Genomic DNA, 16186 nt, shown 5'->3' with positions numbered 1-16186 from the left:
AATCTACTTTAGAAGCGGCAGCCCGAAAGGTTTTTATTCGTGCAAAGCACAGGGCAGTCAGATGGAAATTATTTTGGTATCAGTAGAAAGGCACATGAGAAGAGCAGATGGTCCTCAGCAGACCATGGGTTAGAGGCTTGGTGGGACACTAAAAGGTAACTGCTGATGGAGAACATGATGACAGTAGACCTAAGGATGAACGAGGCGAGGTTTTAAAAGCAAGCCACCCATAAGAACACAAGTTAGATTCTAATTAATTAGGGCATATGGGTTGTAACAAACAAGGTGTGGCATGTATTATTTTTATAAATGCCTATGGATATCCCAATTCACCTATTTTGTACTATTCAGCCTAAATATGCAGAGTGAAAGCAAAAGGAGGTAATTAGGAAAGATTAAAGAAGGAACAAGGATGGGACAAGGTACTTTAAAAGGCCAGTGAAATTCTTATTGACTAGGAAATCCCTAGCCAGCTCCAGAAAGACTTGCCTTCTCAGACATGAGCGAGGAATCTGTCAGAGAGCATGGTTTAAGAAAGATGAGAGATGAGAGCACAGAGCAATAAGAGAGGCATTTCAGAAACACACAAGGACTGCTGATCTGGCAGTTGCGTCTGTGAACTAAGTAGGAAATAACCATAACCTACAGGAATTAGTCACACAGTTACACTAGTGATTTATTCTGTTTTTCTAGGTTCAAGTCCTTTGTCTCTCTATAAAGATGAAATGGGTACCAGACAATGGTACCTCTCCAGCTGGTTAGAGGAGACAAAGAAAATTGTGTTGAAAATGTAAACCAAAACTAAGTAAAACTGGAAGAGGATGATGGACTGAGATGCATCAATTTTTCCTGTTCTTGTCAGTTCTGCCATAATGAGGAAACTGACATGGGATGTCCCAGGCCAGGAAAGAAAAGTAGCTGGCTACTTATCATATACTTGAAGCTGTGTTGGGAAATGGGAGAATGCAAGTTCCATTCTTTGCACGTAGATTACATTAGTGCAAACAGTTTGGGGGATCAGATTGGTGGAATGTTGAGTGGAAGACATGGATGCTAAAAAGGAAGACCACTTTTGTTATCCTTTAACAATTCTTTAAACTATGCAAAAACAAGGAAGCTAAAATGAGCATTTTCAATAAGACTTTTGTCAGCAGCTTGTACATGTCATTGTTTTAAGACACAGCTTGGCTTAAGCAAACAAGACAGGCGTTGAAGCTGACACATGGAATATAAAAACCTGGTAAGGACAGTAAACTGACAGAGCATAGACCAAAGAACCTTACAGGAAGTAGCGATCAGAGAAGCTACTTTACAAAATAATGCCTTGTAAGTTCCATGTACACCTGCTCTCCAAAATGGCCTCTCCATTATATCTGGTCACTTAGCAGCAAAGCATTGAAATCACCTTAAGTTCTATCAAATCTGACAGGTTTCATGAGCTGACAATATGCCCCTCTTGGATCTAGCATCTTACTCGATAATTATAAACAAAACTGAAAGACATTCAGGTAATAGCTCATGCTTGAAGTCATGGTAGGGAAAACATTTTTATTTTGCATTGTAGTTTCAACAATTCCATCATGAATGGTGTCATGGAACACACACGCAAAAAAAACAAAATAGTATTTCTTTACAAGTAGCAAAAAGATCTGTCCTGGGATAGGCAACATCTTGTCACACACAGGAACGTGACCCCACTGCTGTAGCACAAGGACAGTGCTCTGTTTTGTCTTCCTCACTTGGAAAAGCAGGATTTGAAGTTGTTGGAGCAATTCATTTCAGACTGAGTTCTACAAGTTCCTGGGTAGACCAGCTTGATTGTGTACAAACATTACCTTCAAATCCTACTGAAAATGTATTTCAGGGAGCTACCAGCTCTCAAACAATCCTTTTATACTCAGAAATCTCAGAAGTGGTTTTTTTTCCTCATTCTGTCTTATTTTCATGAGCTTAGCGTAATTGCATTCCATTTTAAGAAGTCCCTAAGTGCTGGAAGTTAAAATGCACTGGACATTTTTTGCTATAAGTAGACATCATCAATGTCAAAATAATTTGTAACCCTTCTACTTGGTTTCTTAATGTTCTTCCATTTTCTCACACACTTTTCAGGAAGCAGAAAATCAGAATATGATCCTGTTCTCCCAGATACAATGTAGAATGAAAATAGAGAATTCATTCATTCATTTGGCTGTATTGGATCTGTGATTCTAAGACTTGTCTGAGCTCCCTGTATACTGTTTGTGGTTTATTTTAAGGATCACATTGGATTTTCACATGTTATCAGTACCCAAGAAACCTCCCAAGAGCCTGCTGAAAGCCTACCAACAATCAGTGCAATGCAAGCTGCTGAATACTAGCCCCAGCAGAAAAATCAGGCAACTAAGTTCTGCTGATGTTCTTGTCCCTGCTGTGTTTATGTAACTCTTTGGGGGCTGATCCCACTATACTAAGGAAAGAGAAACACGCACCATGCTGGCATTTTCATCAACTCCCGTATTTTAGAAGCACAAGTTTAATTGATTTTCCAAAACAGCTAAGGAAGGCACTTGCACATTAGGGATCCTGCTAAACACTGTTACCAAAGGTTCCCATTTCTCCTTGGAGTTTTCCACTTCATCAGTTGAGCTGATTTAATGGTTTGCGTAGTCTAAATCAGATCTGTGTAATGATCTGGTTTAAATTAGCACTGAGGGAGGAAAGAGTGTTAATCTCCTGCAACAGGATGTGGCTGGCAACGAATGAGAATCTGGCACAGTGGGGAAGTGAAAGACCCTTGAACTGGCTCTGTATCTGAACAATCCATGACAGGAAAGCACGCATTTGTCTGTCACCATCAATCTGTCTTTTGAAAAAAAATGGCAAAAAGATTATGAAAAATCCTAAATCGTATGTTCTCACAAGAGAAAAAATTGAGTGCAGACGCTCACAATTTGCAAGACCCTTCACCTTCAAGGTCCTTGGCAGCCTGCTCCCTGGAAAGAGCAGTATGCATCCACTCCAAATACACAAAAATAACACTCTGTGTAAGACATATCTACCTACATATCCTACAGATACTGCACCATGGAAATTTAATCTGTGTACTCATGGATCAAGATCCATCCATCAAATTTCCTATCACCATGTGTTTTTAAAAATGTGAACGGTTTGGTTAAAGAGAGCTGCAATTGTCTCAGCCTACAGAAAATCTGTAAGGGACTAAAACGTTCCCAGTCAGAGTTCATCTATGACATCACATCAGAGAGACGGTTTAAAGAAATGTGATAGATGTAAGGCTTTGACCCACAGTCTACCATACCAGCTGAAATGTTTCCACTGACTTTGGTAGTCCAACTCTTAATACGGAAAGCAGTAGTGCATAATCTGATGAATGTTATTTACATAAACAGACTGGGGTAAGATAGATTGATACAGATTATATCTGTATCAAGACTTAAATGTAAAAGGACTAATAGAATTAGGCCTTGATTTTGTATTTAATACGAGTATTAAAGTAAACGTAAGCTTCTTCCACAGACAATGGGTTCTAAAACAAAACCTAAAAGGACACCTACTTTTTTTTTTGGCATGTGAAATCTTAAGAGTATTCTCTGAAAATAAAAAAGAAAAGGTACTGGTATCCTTTGACATGACTGATACAATAAGAAAATTCAAACAGTCATCTTGAACTAAAAAACAAAACCAAAACCTACATTCCATTTAAGGATTTTCAGTAATTGGGCTAAGAACAAGAGCTGCCGGTATTATGCTCATTGCTGCATAAATGCTGTTCCAAAAGTGTTTACTCCAGGATAGTCATAATTAGTTGTGTTTTTCTACCAAAACCTCCAGACGTGTCCCTACAAGCAAATCCATTTTCTACTTACTTCAACAGGAGTTTTCCTGCATAAGGACATGAGCACATGCCAGGATTGTCTGAAATCACACTGTGGTGCTGCAAGCTACCTATTATTATTTTGAAGCCTTTCAGGGTCTCAGAAGCCCACCTGTTATTCTGTTACAAGGAAGATAAACCTGCTACTCTCCCAATCTGAAAACAAATGGAAACGTCAAAATTACTCTTCAAGATGACTTAATTCTGTTAATCCATTTATATATTCCCTGCAAGTTGTCTGGCTTCAGAGAGACAATTCAGTCATTTAAAATATTTTTGACTTCTAAAAATTCAGCCTCTTCCAATCTGTTGTTGTTTGTGTGTTCCCCTCCCTCACCTCCCTCATTGTAGTACATAAAAAAGCTGCCCAGAAATCAGACTAGCTTCTCAGAGTTTTGCACAATGAACTCCAAAGCAGATGACAGAGAGCCCATTTGGGAAGAGCTGAGCAGAATGAAAGTGGAAAATACTTTATAGCCAAGCTAAAGGAAAGAAGCAAGAAGTTTCTTGGCTACTAATGAAGCACTTTGCTTTCCAAATCAGACATCTTTGCCCCTGCAGATTCACTTTTGAAGGACAAACATGAAAACAAAACTGTAAGTAATAAACACACCTTGTTCTGGAGCCTTGCATAATTCAAACAGTAACAAAATATTTAAAATTTGAAAAACCATTATTGCTTAGTTACACAGGCTTCTCAGTGGACTACTACTGAGACCACATTGCACTACTTTCCCCCACCCCCCCTACACATTCAGATGCACTGGCTGGGTGGGAACCACACAGACCAAAGAAGTAGTACATTACTTTCATGTCATGAAGGGAAAGCTGTGGAACAACTTCTAGGTCTCATTATCAGCCAAAAGAAAAAACATATCCCACTACAGCATCATGGTCCATCATAAAATCCACTGCTTTTAGAAAAAACACATTTTCTTCTCCTAAGACTTTTTATACCTTTCCTCTCTCTCTTCATTAAAAACTAAAGAATTTGCTTAAAAAAATTTATTACTTCTTCTTTTGAGAAATGCAGATCGTAAATGCAGCATTGTCCAACATAAATGCAGAACAGGCAGCAGTAACACTCCATAGTAGGGTACGACAAATTAATACCAAACTAAATAGAAATATTTTGAAGTCCAAATGTGAGAGAGACGCTAGGAGATAAAAAAAAAAATAATCTTGAACAACTGCTTTTATCATAGAGCAACTGGTGTTGCTCAGTTCGAAAATCTTTTTCTTTTTAAACAAAAATCATCTTTGGACAGTTGATAACATCAGGTGCAGAATATAAAGGTGTTTTTCCCCACTATATTCAGGGATATAATTTTTTGTCTTACTATTAAGCTGAGCAAGGCCTAAATGAGGGATGAGTTTGCAGAGTTCAGGGGCAGGTGGAAACTAAAAATCAAAGAAGCCAAACAAAAAATTCCACAGACGTACATTTCCATAGACAAGGGACAAAATACAAAGGTTCTACATTTTCAAGTTCTGAAGAAATTTCAACAATTCATGAAATTCTGACGTTTTTGCTTGGAAGTATGATATTTTTTCTAGGCAAAGTGCATTTCTTATTTACAACAAAAACAATCATTATTTCGCAAAACAGAGCTTGACATCTTTCTTAGATCAGAGTAACTCCAACTCAAACAATGAGGAGCATATAGAGAACTATACATGGTTTTTAATTTGTTTTTATAGTTTTTTTTACAGAACTCTAAAACTTTCTGTGCACAACATAAGCCATAGTGGGAGCACATTGTCTTTGATTCCCTTTGACAGTTCCCACTCTAGTTATATACTGAGATACCTAATTATTTTATCTCATTTATAGTTCTTATCTGTTACGCACTTGATTACTACTCTTGATGCTTTTGTTTCTATCCCTGAAATGAAGCACAGACAGAGCATTATTGTTCAGTACTGGTTACCTACCATGAGAATGAGCACACTGTAGGTTCCTGGGGGCTGTTATCTGCTGGGTGAAGAAAATTCAACGTCTTTTTCTGTGAACTACATCTCCTCATAGCAATGCTGTAATAACCTAGGCAAAAACATATTTGGTTTTAAAATGTCACAATTTACACAATAAAATTCAGACAGCATGTAACTGACACGTGACATACATAGCACAGAAGTTCCATTCAGTCATTTCCATACTTCAAAAGCTCAGAGGAAGACTGTGAGTTACTTTGTAGCATTCTTCCTTCAGCATTGTCTTATTACCCATTCCAAGAGTCCTAGTTATTTATCAACTCCATCCTCCTCCTCTTGCAAGAAGAAACCATGTTTAAGGTGAAATGAAGGAGATCATGGGACATGTGGAGGAAAGGTAAAGAGACAACCTCTTCCTGTGCCTGCAACATGGTACCTGCATTACCACCCTATTGCTCACAAATTAGAAATAGCCTAAGAACAGACCATCTAAACAACCAAATATATTTCAGTAACCTCACTTCCATAATCTGCCTAGGGAGTAAAACCCACAGAAACCTACCAGTTCTCTTTGTCATGCCGCCCTTGGGCACTGACTCATAGAATCACAGAATGGTTTGGGTTGGAAGGAACCTTAAAGAACATGTAGTTCCAACTTACCTACCCGCCAAAAAAAAACAGATTTATGATGCAATAGGTGAATATTCTGATAAGGAAAAAATATGAACACAAAATAAATTCCATAAAAGTTTCTGTAACAGCAACATTTCTGGTAAAACTACAAGGTTTAACTTTTGCGAGAAAAATAGGAATGTTTTCAAAAAGAGGTTTCAACAAATAAGGAAGCTCTTTCTGTGGAAAAAAAATAAAAATAAAAAAGTGCACTTACATACAATACTTCTCTATCTAGTACACCACCTTCTTCAATGCTATACTGTGGTCTCAAAGAAAGCTAGCGACGTAAATCCACAACATTTCATTGTCCACCGGCACCTAAAGTAAAGGCTGAAAGAGAGATTTTTTCTTACCTAATAATGGAGCACTCAAAAAGATAGTGAAGGAGAGAGATGAAGAAAATAAACCATAAAACTAAGGAAATTAAATACAAGTAAGCTTTGAAGCCTTGAACCTGCATCACTAGGTAGTAGCCCACAAAACTCCACTGATCCGAGGACCGAACAAGTAAGCCTGTAAGCCAGGCAGGAAGAAGCTTGCTGTTTCCCACCTCAAAACGGTACCTACAGCTGGTGACAAAAGCCCACTCCTTGCCCAGGTAAGCAAGGAGGGTCTGCACAGCAGGCAAGCTGGAAATCTGCTCATCTGCAACATACTACCTGATGAAACAAGGCTTTCTAACGTGCTCCATCATTCCTGCGATGAAGGAAGCAATGCCATCAGTTCTACAAAGAGGAAAGGACAGACTTTCATTAGATGCTAATGTTCTCTCATTTGCACTTGGCATTCACTGTGGAATGCCAAACAACTATTTAAAAGTGCCACATCCATTTGGTACCTTTAATGGTAAATATTTCTCAGAGCTCCATCACTGGCAACGCTTGGGTTTCACTGGCAAGCAACACTTTTTTTTTTTTTTTTTAAAGTTATCATCAGCTCCATCTGGTGGGTATTCTGAAGAGTATGTTTTCTTGAACAGAAAGCATAGCATTTTCTGGTATTTTGTGTGTCCTCCCTTTGGGAAGCATTAAAATGTCTAATATTTAATTAATTATATGTTACATTAGCATGGGAAAAAAGTCACAGGTCTTTTGAAACTTCCATCTTTATTTGATGTAACACCATTAAGAAAAGGAATTTAATTGGAAACCATAATGTACTGGTATACATAATGAGGTTGGCTGTGATTGTGAAAATTGCTTTTCAAATGAGAAAAATAAACGGAATACATAAAATATATTTGGACTAAATAACAATGGAAACTAATCTAGAGAAGACCTGAAATCTGGATATGCAAAACAGTTTGATATAAAAATAATAAGAACATGAAATAGAGCTTAGCTGCACAATAGAAGCAAATATAAAATACAGAATAGCTTTAGAAGTTATCTGATTCTCAGTTCCTCTCTTCCTGGCCCTGGCCCCAGTCTTCTACGGGACTGATGCCCCAGTTTCTCCATCTGAATAAAAGAAGCAATCATATAAATCTATGCAAAAGCTCTTAACTCAGTGATACCTGTAAAATTATTTGGAGATCTTGGATAGATGAAAGTATGATTCGTGTATGCAAAATGCTTGAGCAAACAGTCCCTACACTTTCACAAGAACATTCTCAACTATATTGACAAGTCCATAGTTCTTCACAGTAATGAGTTTTAAAATGGTGATAAATTTGATCAGAAGTACCTAGCCAACATTAATGAGACTTACTGAAGGGAAAAAAAAAAGTGGTGGTGGGGAACCTCAGTTGAATTGTCAAGGGTGCTCACTTAAGAGGGTCAGCAGTAGTCTATACAAACCAAACGTTTCATTTCAGAATTCATCTAGCACCAGAAGTAAGAACAACAACAGAAGATGAATACAAATACAACAGAATCTATCCTACCTCTGCGTTCTAACTCTAGCACTTAAAGGTCTCTACTGCTGCTAAATTTACAGCTGATACAGTTAGGTAGCACAGCTCTGTAATCTCTCACACATCAGTGAGCAGTGAATCAGCATCTCCTAGACAGTCTTGTCTGGCAGAGCTTAGCACCTCTCATTTATTGCTGATCCTCATTTATTCTCATTGCTTAACCCACTGAGGCCTGTGACACTGGCCTCAAAGCTCCCAAGTTGCAGCTTTACCCTGGGCATTTTCTGACTGTGGTGTTTTACCTTCTGCTGACAGAAATTTGTTAGGAAAAGAAACGTGCTTCAAAGTAGTGGAATCTAATAGAGAGACTGCACAAAGCTACGCAAGAAAAAACCCATTGCTCTCATCTGTCTGCCAAGTGTGAGATAATTAATGTGGCTGTGCTCTTTGCTGCCAATCTGTGCAGAATAATGGGGCAAAATCCGTAAGGTTTTTCCCGATTTCCTGGGACAGGCAACAGGAGTCAGTGTAATGCAAACACTGGAGGAAGACAGGATCAGGCATTCTCACAGGCACCTCATCCCTTTTATCTGCAGCTTAGGACATTAGATCCCGTTCCTTCTCCACAGCGAGAGGTGCCAGGCTAATCACTGGAAACAAAAAACTTCTGGACAGCAACCAACCACTACCAGTAACATCTGGACCTAACAGCCACCAGCCTGCTATGCCCTCTTACGGTGAGAGACAAATGCAAGTTAGGTGTGACAAATCCACGTCCTGTCTCTCTGGCCAGCAGCAATTACAGAGTTCCCACCTCTACCAACTCCTTCAGGTTCATGTTCTCTGTTTCTACTAGGAACACTTCTCACAGTAATATATTCCATCTGAACAACTCACGCCACAGGTATCTCCAGAAATCTGACAGAAGATGGTGGATTTTCATTGCTACTTCCTGAATTTCAATGTTACGTTTGTAAGGGGATACATAATGGAGAGGGGACTTCTCTTTTTTATCTTCCCCTTTCATTGTCAATCTCCTAACATTTTCGTGGTTGGGATCACGAGTTAGTCATCTCTTTTTCTCCTGACTACAAAGCCTCAGAGACAGACAAAGACAAAAACTGCTCCAAAAGACATGTGCTAGAGTCAAATGAGCAAACCTGGAAAATCAAAAACTAACAAAATCCAACCTGACCTTGCAGTAATAGGATCACATCAGGATTAGTCTATGTCATAGATTAAGCCCACTGAAGTAAACTAATCTTTCTCCAGTCAGCTAAGACTGTATGTTTACTTGCTAAGCTGGGAAAAACTCATGAGTGCAAAAAGCATATCTGTTGGAATAGACCATCCAGACTGAGCCTACATCAACAATTAGTGCACTTACTGCTGCACCACTGAACTGACCTTAAAGTGGCTTCAGAGAGCAAGATCTCTTTACACAGTTGCTAAACTACATTGTGTGCATTCACCGAAAAAGCATATCCAAGTCAGCAGAGCACCGTTATATTGAAGGCTCTTACAGACTCTATGAATTCACATTTGGGCAGTCAAACTTTCTGAGCGAAGCAAGCGATTCTGTCCGTCAGCACAAAGCTGTCTTGCAGGCAGTGGAACATCTTCCCTTTGGCCGGCAGAGAAATATTCCATTCAGCCTGCAAGCAACAGGAAGCTCTGAACTGGGGCAGCTCTGAGAAGGAACAGTATACCCACTGTGCTTCTCTGCCCATGAATACAGCAGCTGGTGGCTCTGCTTACATGTAACTGCAGATGTACTAGCCCACTCCTATCCTGCCATTAGTCCCTTCGCACTGAGATCCCCAGAGCACCACACCACAAAATGGGCATTTGTTCCCTGCTTGGTGTCATCAAACTACTTCGTTCCCAGTCAGTAAGAGTAATGGCTTTTGTGCATCTGGGGAATCAGGTACCTCTTCCTCACAGGAATGCCTTTTTCAGTGCATGTACCACACCACTTCTCCAGAAGTCTTTACACATCTTTGGGAGCTGTCCATTTATCATCTCAGTCCAGGCTGCTTACCATCCTTTTGAATACTTCCTTTTCTCCTTCACCTCTGTTAATTAAAATATTTTCCAGGATCTTTATTTTGAATTCTCATCAAAACATCAACATCCGACTGAAAGTGGGCACGGGGAATTAAGACAGAAAGTAAATCCTTTTTTTTTTTTTTTTGGGGGGGGGGGGGGGGGGGGGCAGTATTTCCTCACATGCCTGTGGTTTCCTTCTTGTAGGAACGATCACAGCCCAATGCCTCCACGTAATATGGCTAGCAGAGCTGTGCCTGTGAAAACACACTAACCAAGATGCTGATCTGACGTCAGAGATACTGTTTCACTGAAGATAATACTAGATATAGATATATACTGAAGATAAGTCAGAGCAAAACAAGATTGTGCAAACCTCTGGACAGTCACTACCACAGAAGCACCAGACTGGGTCCCTGCATGGGAGAGTAACCAACTGCCTTTGTGGCAGCACCGCCACCCTACTGCTGCCTGCTTACCCTACACAGCTGGTCTACTTTAACATCCAATTGTTAAAGAGCTCCTGACTCAGAGAGAAAGTGAGAAAGCAAACACAGCCGGTCGGTGTTTGTATACATACACATATCCGGTCAATAAATTCCTGCTTTCCAGTCTACTCAAAAAAAACTTTTCCTACCTCTCCTCAAGGAACTTCATCTTAACATGCTACAGGGCAACAGAAGCGCAACAAAAGAAAGTCTTCCATGTTCTATGACTAGAAGGTATCTTGAGAGAAAATTCATAAATAATGAAGTCCAAGATAAATTTGACAGAAGATGAAGAAAATGAATACCAGAGAGTCGTAGTTCACCAAGAAGCAGTGTGTTTTGTGCTGTGCAACAGAACATGTTGCTTTATTTCTTTTTTCCTTAGCAAGTATCAACAACCTTCTGGGCCCAATCCTACATACCTTACAAGGGTGGAATTTCCCAGGTAAAATTTACCATCGTTCAGAAACAAAAGCAGTGCATATTTTAGGACTTAGAGAAGAGTTAAGCATAGACTGGCATTATGCCAGTCCTCAGCATTAGGCTGAATTCCACCTTTAATGAAGTTGGTCTGAACCAGGCTTTTCCAGGATTGGGAGGATTGGGCCCACTGTTAAATTAGAAACTGTTGTTATAGCAATTCATTACAGCTAAGGAATTCTGAGCACACAGACATTTTAAATGAGAACTAACATGGACAAAAGGACAAAATAATGCAAATATGACATGGTTGCGAACCTGTGATGCAGATCCAGTCAACTGACTCCAGTTAGCTCTTTGCATGCACTTACAGAGATCATCTTTGTACTGTGTATGTATAGTACCTAGCTCAACAGGGGCCGTGGCTGAGCTTTCTCAGATGTCAAAAATTATTAAATCGGGAACACCACATGTTGAATTCTTTTTAAAACTCAATCAATTTAGAAAGTAAGTGTACATTGTCATCTGACTTCCTACAAGATTCTACTAAAAAATACTCATAATAAAAGGAGAAAACATTTACAGCAGTAAACGTATTTTTGCATCCATGAACAAGAGTTAAGTTTCCCTAATAAGATTCAGGAAAACGAACACCAAGAATTATCTAGTTGTAACTGAAAAAAACAAAAACAAACGGAAACTCAGTGATACAGGAACCTTAACCATCAGCATTTTTGCAATTAAAATGTGGTCTTAACTTGATGTAGAGGGTTTTAAACTAACTGTGATGGAAGCCTGACTACCAGACTGAAATGGGAACAAGACTGAAAGCAGCCATTTGTAGCTTTGAACGTGTACATATGCAATTACTTCTAATGATTACATCCCTGACTGACTCCATTTTCAGATACTCATCCTGAAGATAAGTGACTCTTTCTTCCTTTGCTTAACTCATGTTTTATCCCAAATATCCATGTTAAATGGATTCTCACAGGAACTGTTTGCCCACAACTTACTTTTGAATTTTAATTTCCAAACTTGTGCTGTCTGAGGAAAGGATGACTGCACATCTTGATAACCTTAAAACTTGTGTTATTAGCAGAAAACTGTAAAACAAGCAACATTTCTGCCACAAAATCAACATGAAGTTTCAAGTAGAAAGACAATTTGAAGTATTTCCCTTAAACACCCCTGAAACGGGCAGCTAGGGCCACAGAGAGGATGTCTGAGCTGTTAGTTATGACATACGTGGCTGCATTAATACTCAGCAAGAGTCCTCACAACTGAAACAGATGTACCCACGGTAGACTAAGGTTTTATCATTGCCACTGAGGTGTTTGGTTTCTATGCATGCTGATAAGCAGGCAGCTGGTGGAGCCATATTCACTTCCTGACTGCTGTGTTTTGTGAGTTATCCAAAACTTCCAAGCTCTCACCTCTGTAGCAGAAACAGCAAGGTGTAGGCAGTTTCTTGTCTCAGAGCCACTCAAGGCCTGGCTGGTGGTGGAGCCTGCTGCCAAACTCCATTTCAGCAGTCACCTAATCAATAAGGAAAACTACTGCGTTGATGTAATTTGATTTTTTCATCTTTAATGTAATTTTCATCTTTTAATGTAATTTGATGTATTCATCTTAAAAACAGCATGACAATCTGCTCCTCAGAACAGTACAGCTAACACACCATACCTTACAAAGGTATGGCTGACCTTTCTTGTTTATTTAGGGAGGGGTAGTTCTCCTTAGAACTTCCACGGATGAGTTAGTAGGATCATCGCTAGCATTCTTTGTTTCTGAATTGCCAGAATAGAGGAAGTTCGCATTTTTAATGAAAGCTATTTTGCAATACAACATTTTAAGCAGCTGAGTGGTGTTTAAATTCATACCTACTGTGAGGTACTAGAAAAGTAACAATTTTTAGATGAAACTTTTAGAACTTAATAGTTTGAGAGTTTTGGAGATGGGCAGCAAGGTGGTGATCTATATTGCCTTCAGCAAATTTGTATGACCGCCCAGATCTGCTCTGCTGGGACACTTTCAAGCGCAAACTGGCACAAGAGTGTCTCTTAATTCCCAGTTCCTAAAACAAACACACTAGAGAACTGCAGAGTTCTTCTCCTTTCCAAAATTATTTGACTATAGATTCCCAGTGTGGTTGGTAAAGCGAGATGAACTGCAAAACATTCAGAAATCTAACCCTTTTGTTCAGGTCAAGGAAGACCGAAGATATCATCGTGACAGTGCAACAAAAGGAACACCTGTTAGTTCATTTCAAATCTTTGCCTTGCATTCTGCTTATAAAATGTCATTTTTTATTCATCATCCCTTTCTTTCACTGTCCTGCTTACAAGCAATGTCTAGTCTACAATACAGCTGGTACTAAAGAAACCTGAACTTTGTGTAGCATTTAGCAAGTACATATCAAAAGATACATATGTACATCTGTACTCTTTCCTCAAGCACATTTCAGATGGCTAAAAATTTACTTTCATTATTCATTTTGAAGCCATGAAAAATAATCCCTCTCTTCTGACAAAAAATTTAAGAAAGAAAGATAATGTCTTTATTTAGTTAACAAATTCCAGGTACGTATGATGCTATTGCATTAAAAGCTCAGAATTAAACTACTTAAGATGAATTCAAGTTCAAGTTTCAGAAGACTGAAGAATTGCAGCTAGCACTATACCATTTGGAAAAAAAAAAAAAACAGTTTTCATCTCACTTAAACGCAGAGCCATAAAATGAGCCGTTTTAGCATCCTGCTTTGCAGAAGACCTTTGACACAAGCAAATGGGCAGTGAAACAATGGTAAAAAAAGAATACCACAGTTCTTTTCTTAGTTGCATACAATCTGCTCATTTTATCTTACAGTTTTGCTTAAAATGAGAAGCACCTACCTTGTCAAATGTCGTGAAAGCACCATATCCTTGGGACGTTAGTCACACAGAGCAACATAACGTTTAGTTTAAAATCAAAGTGTTCTCCATAGCCCTTAGCATGCAGAAGTTCTTTTAGCTCTGCTGGAGGATGTGCAAACGTCTACTCAGGGTATTAGAAAAGGCTAATTCCTAATTCCCTCTACTAAGCCTGCTTGCTGCTATGGACTACTAGTGGCTTTATTCTTATTAGAGACTTACTGGTTGCCCAAGGTGACAGTGCTGTGTCACAGGTAATCATGAAAGTGATATGGCAAAGGGTTTCTGAAACTCTAGATTTGAGTAGAAAGATTCAATGATTATGCATGCATGTACCTTTTTAAGACTAAATTAACAAACAGATAGTAGTGCTTTACTTTTCTAATAGCAGCTACCATGCAATAACGTCATCTTCCCTTCCCATTCATGTGTCACAACCTGTCATTCGAAGAATCAACAGCAGCAGATTGGAGCAGGCTGACACCATGCCCCATATGGTAGCAATTATAAAAAGAGAAGAAGGTCAAGCCGTGTCAGAAAAGGGAGAGTGCTTACGCTTGTTTTTAGATTTTGTGTGTAAGCCAATAAATCTTTTCTAACCATTTAACTTAGAACCAGGCTACTTACCAAACAATAGAACAAATCCTTAGAGGGGTTAACACCTGTGACTTCCATCTGCAGCAGGAACAAGAACAATGGTACTGGTTGGAGACATTTTGTTTGACGTTCCTTGCTAGTTTAAAAAGAAACAAATAACTAGCAACATAGCTGTAATCACAACAAATTCTGATGACACAGCTGCAAATGTCATTACTCAGTAACACATTTTCCAAGGCACAGGTGAACGCAGACATTGAGTTTAATGGATTTCTCTGATTTCTCTGTCACAAGTTGTTTGGGTTTCTGCAAGGGTAATTAGGTATTTTACACAAATTTTCACAAACATCTGAATGAGGCATTTTTTGTTTAGATGTACCTGTACCATACTGAAACATGTTATTTAAACAAACCATATCGAGGCATTTGGCATCAGGTAAGGTTGACTAATATGCACTCACTTGAACTGCCCCATTTCATTCCAGGAGTTGCAGCTGGCTGCCTATCTGTCTTTTCTCCTTGGTGGCCTGTGCTACGCATCTCACATAGTAGTTTCTCATCTGGCTGAATTCATAGGATGCCTTCTAGAAGTCACAAGATCACAGTGTGACTTGGGTTCTCCATGAAGCCAGTTCTGGAGAACAGGCACATATAAAGCGTTTCAGTCCATGACAGACTTCACTACTTCAACTTTGAGATCCTAAAAATGATTTCTTGAACTGCCTGTTTACAGGGCTTTACACTCCTGCTTAAGCTCAAATTCGAATAGCCTGTTAGGGTATTAAGCTAATAGGGGATGATAATGCTGCCAGGTAGAACAGGACTTAACAGTTCTCTGGTCTTTTGCCCTCATCCCTTCACAGTAGACTGATCAGTTTCTAATTCCATTTTCTGGTATACAGTTCAGGTAGATTGTCTTTTGTATTTAATAAGACCTTGGTCCCTCTCTGGTACTTTTGGCTAATATCTGATTAGAAAATGAAATAATAATTAATATACTGCAAATGGACATAATTGCATCACAGACTGCAGACAAAGAATTCCATGTAGGAAACACGTCTTAATTTCAGTACGTCTGGTGTTTCAACATCTTCCAGAAAATTAGAAGATTATGCAAAACCTGTAACTCACAAACCCTACAGCAAAACCTGTAACTCACAATCACCTTCAGTTAGTCCACAGCATTCAACTATTTACTTTTGAAAGTCATAACTCCTAGATTGCACAGCAATTCTGTGTACTGATGTTAACCTTGAAATATTCTCCAATACTTGAATTCCTTATGGTTCCATTAAAGAATACACTCATGTTGTAGAAAAACTTGGATGATGTTGATTAAAACGTCATGATGACATTTTAAAAAAAGTTTTCTTCCAATTATTCC

General features: G+C 38.9%; 1 protein-coding gene across 1 annotated transcript in view; it reads right to left on the bottom strand.

Moving 5' to 3' along the window:
* The window catches only part of TRPM1 (transient receptor potential cation channel subfamily M member 1), a 126334-nt gene that overhangs the window by 75933 nt on the left and 34215 nt on the right, over window positions 1–16186 (bottom strand). Inside the window, exons 3-5 of the mRNA XM_068696336.1 lie at window positions 14833–14880; window positions 6699–6814; window positions 5810–5918 (exon numbers count right to left, since the gene is read on the bottom strand). Of these exons, the coding sequence (XP_068552437.1) occupies window positions 5810–5901 (92 nt within the window). The 5' untranslated portion in view covers window positions 5902–5918; window positions 6699–6814; window positions 14833–14880. The remainder of the gene's footprint in view (window positions 1–5809; window positions 5919–6698; window positions 6815–14832; window positions 14881–16186) is intronic.

Source organism: Anas acuta, chromosome 12 (genome assembly GCF_963932015.1).
Source record: "Anas acuta chromosome 12, bAnaAcu1.1, whole genome shotgun sequence".
NCBI classification, from domain to species: Eukaryota; Metazoa; Chordata; class Aves; order Anseriformes; family Anatidae; genus Anas; species Anas acuta.
The sequence above is the reverse complement of the archived record's forward strand: the minus strand, read 5'-3'. Positions and strand labels throughout refer to the sequence as shown.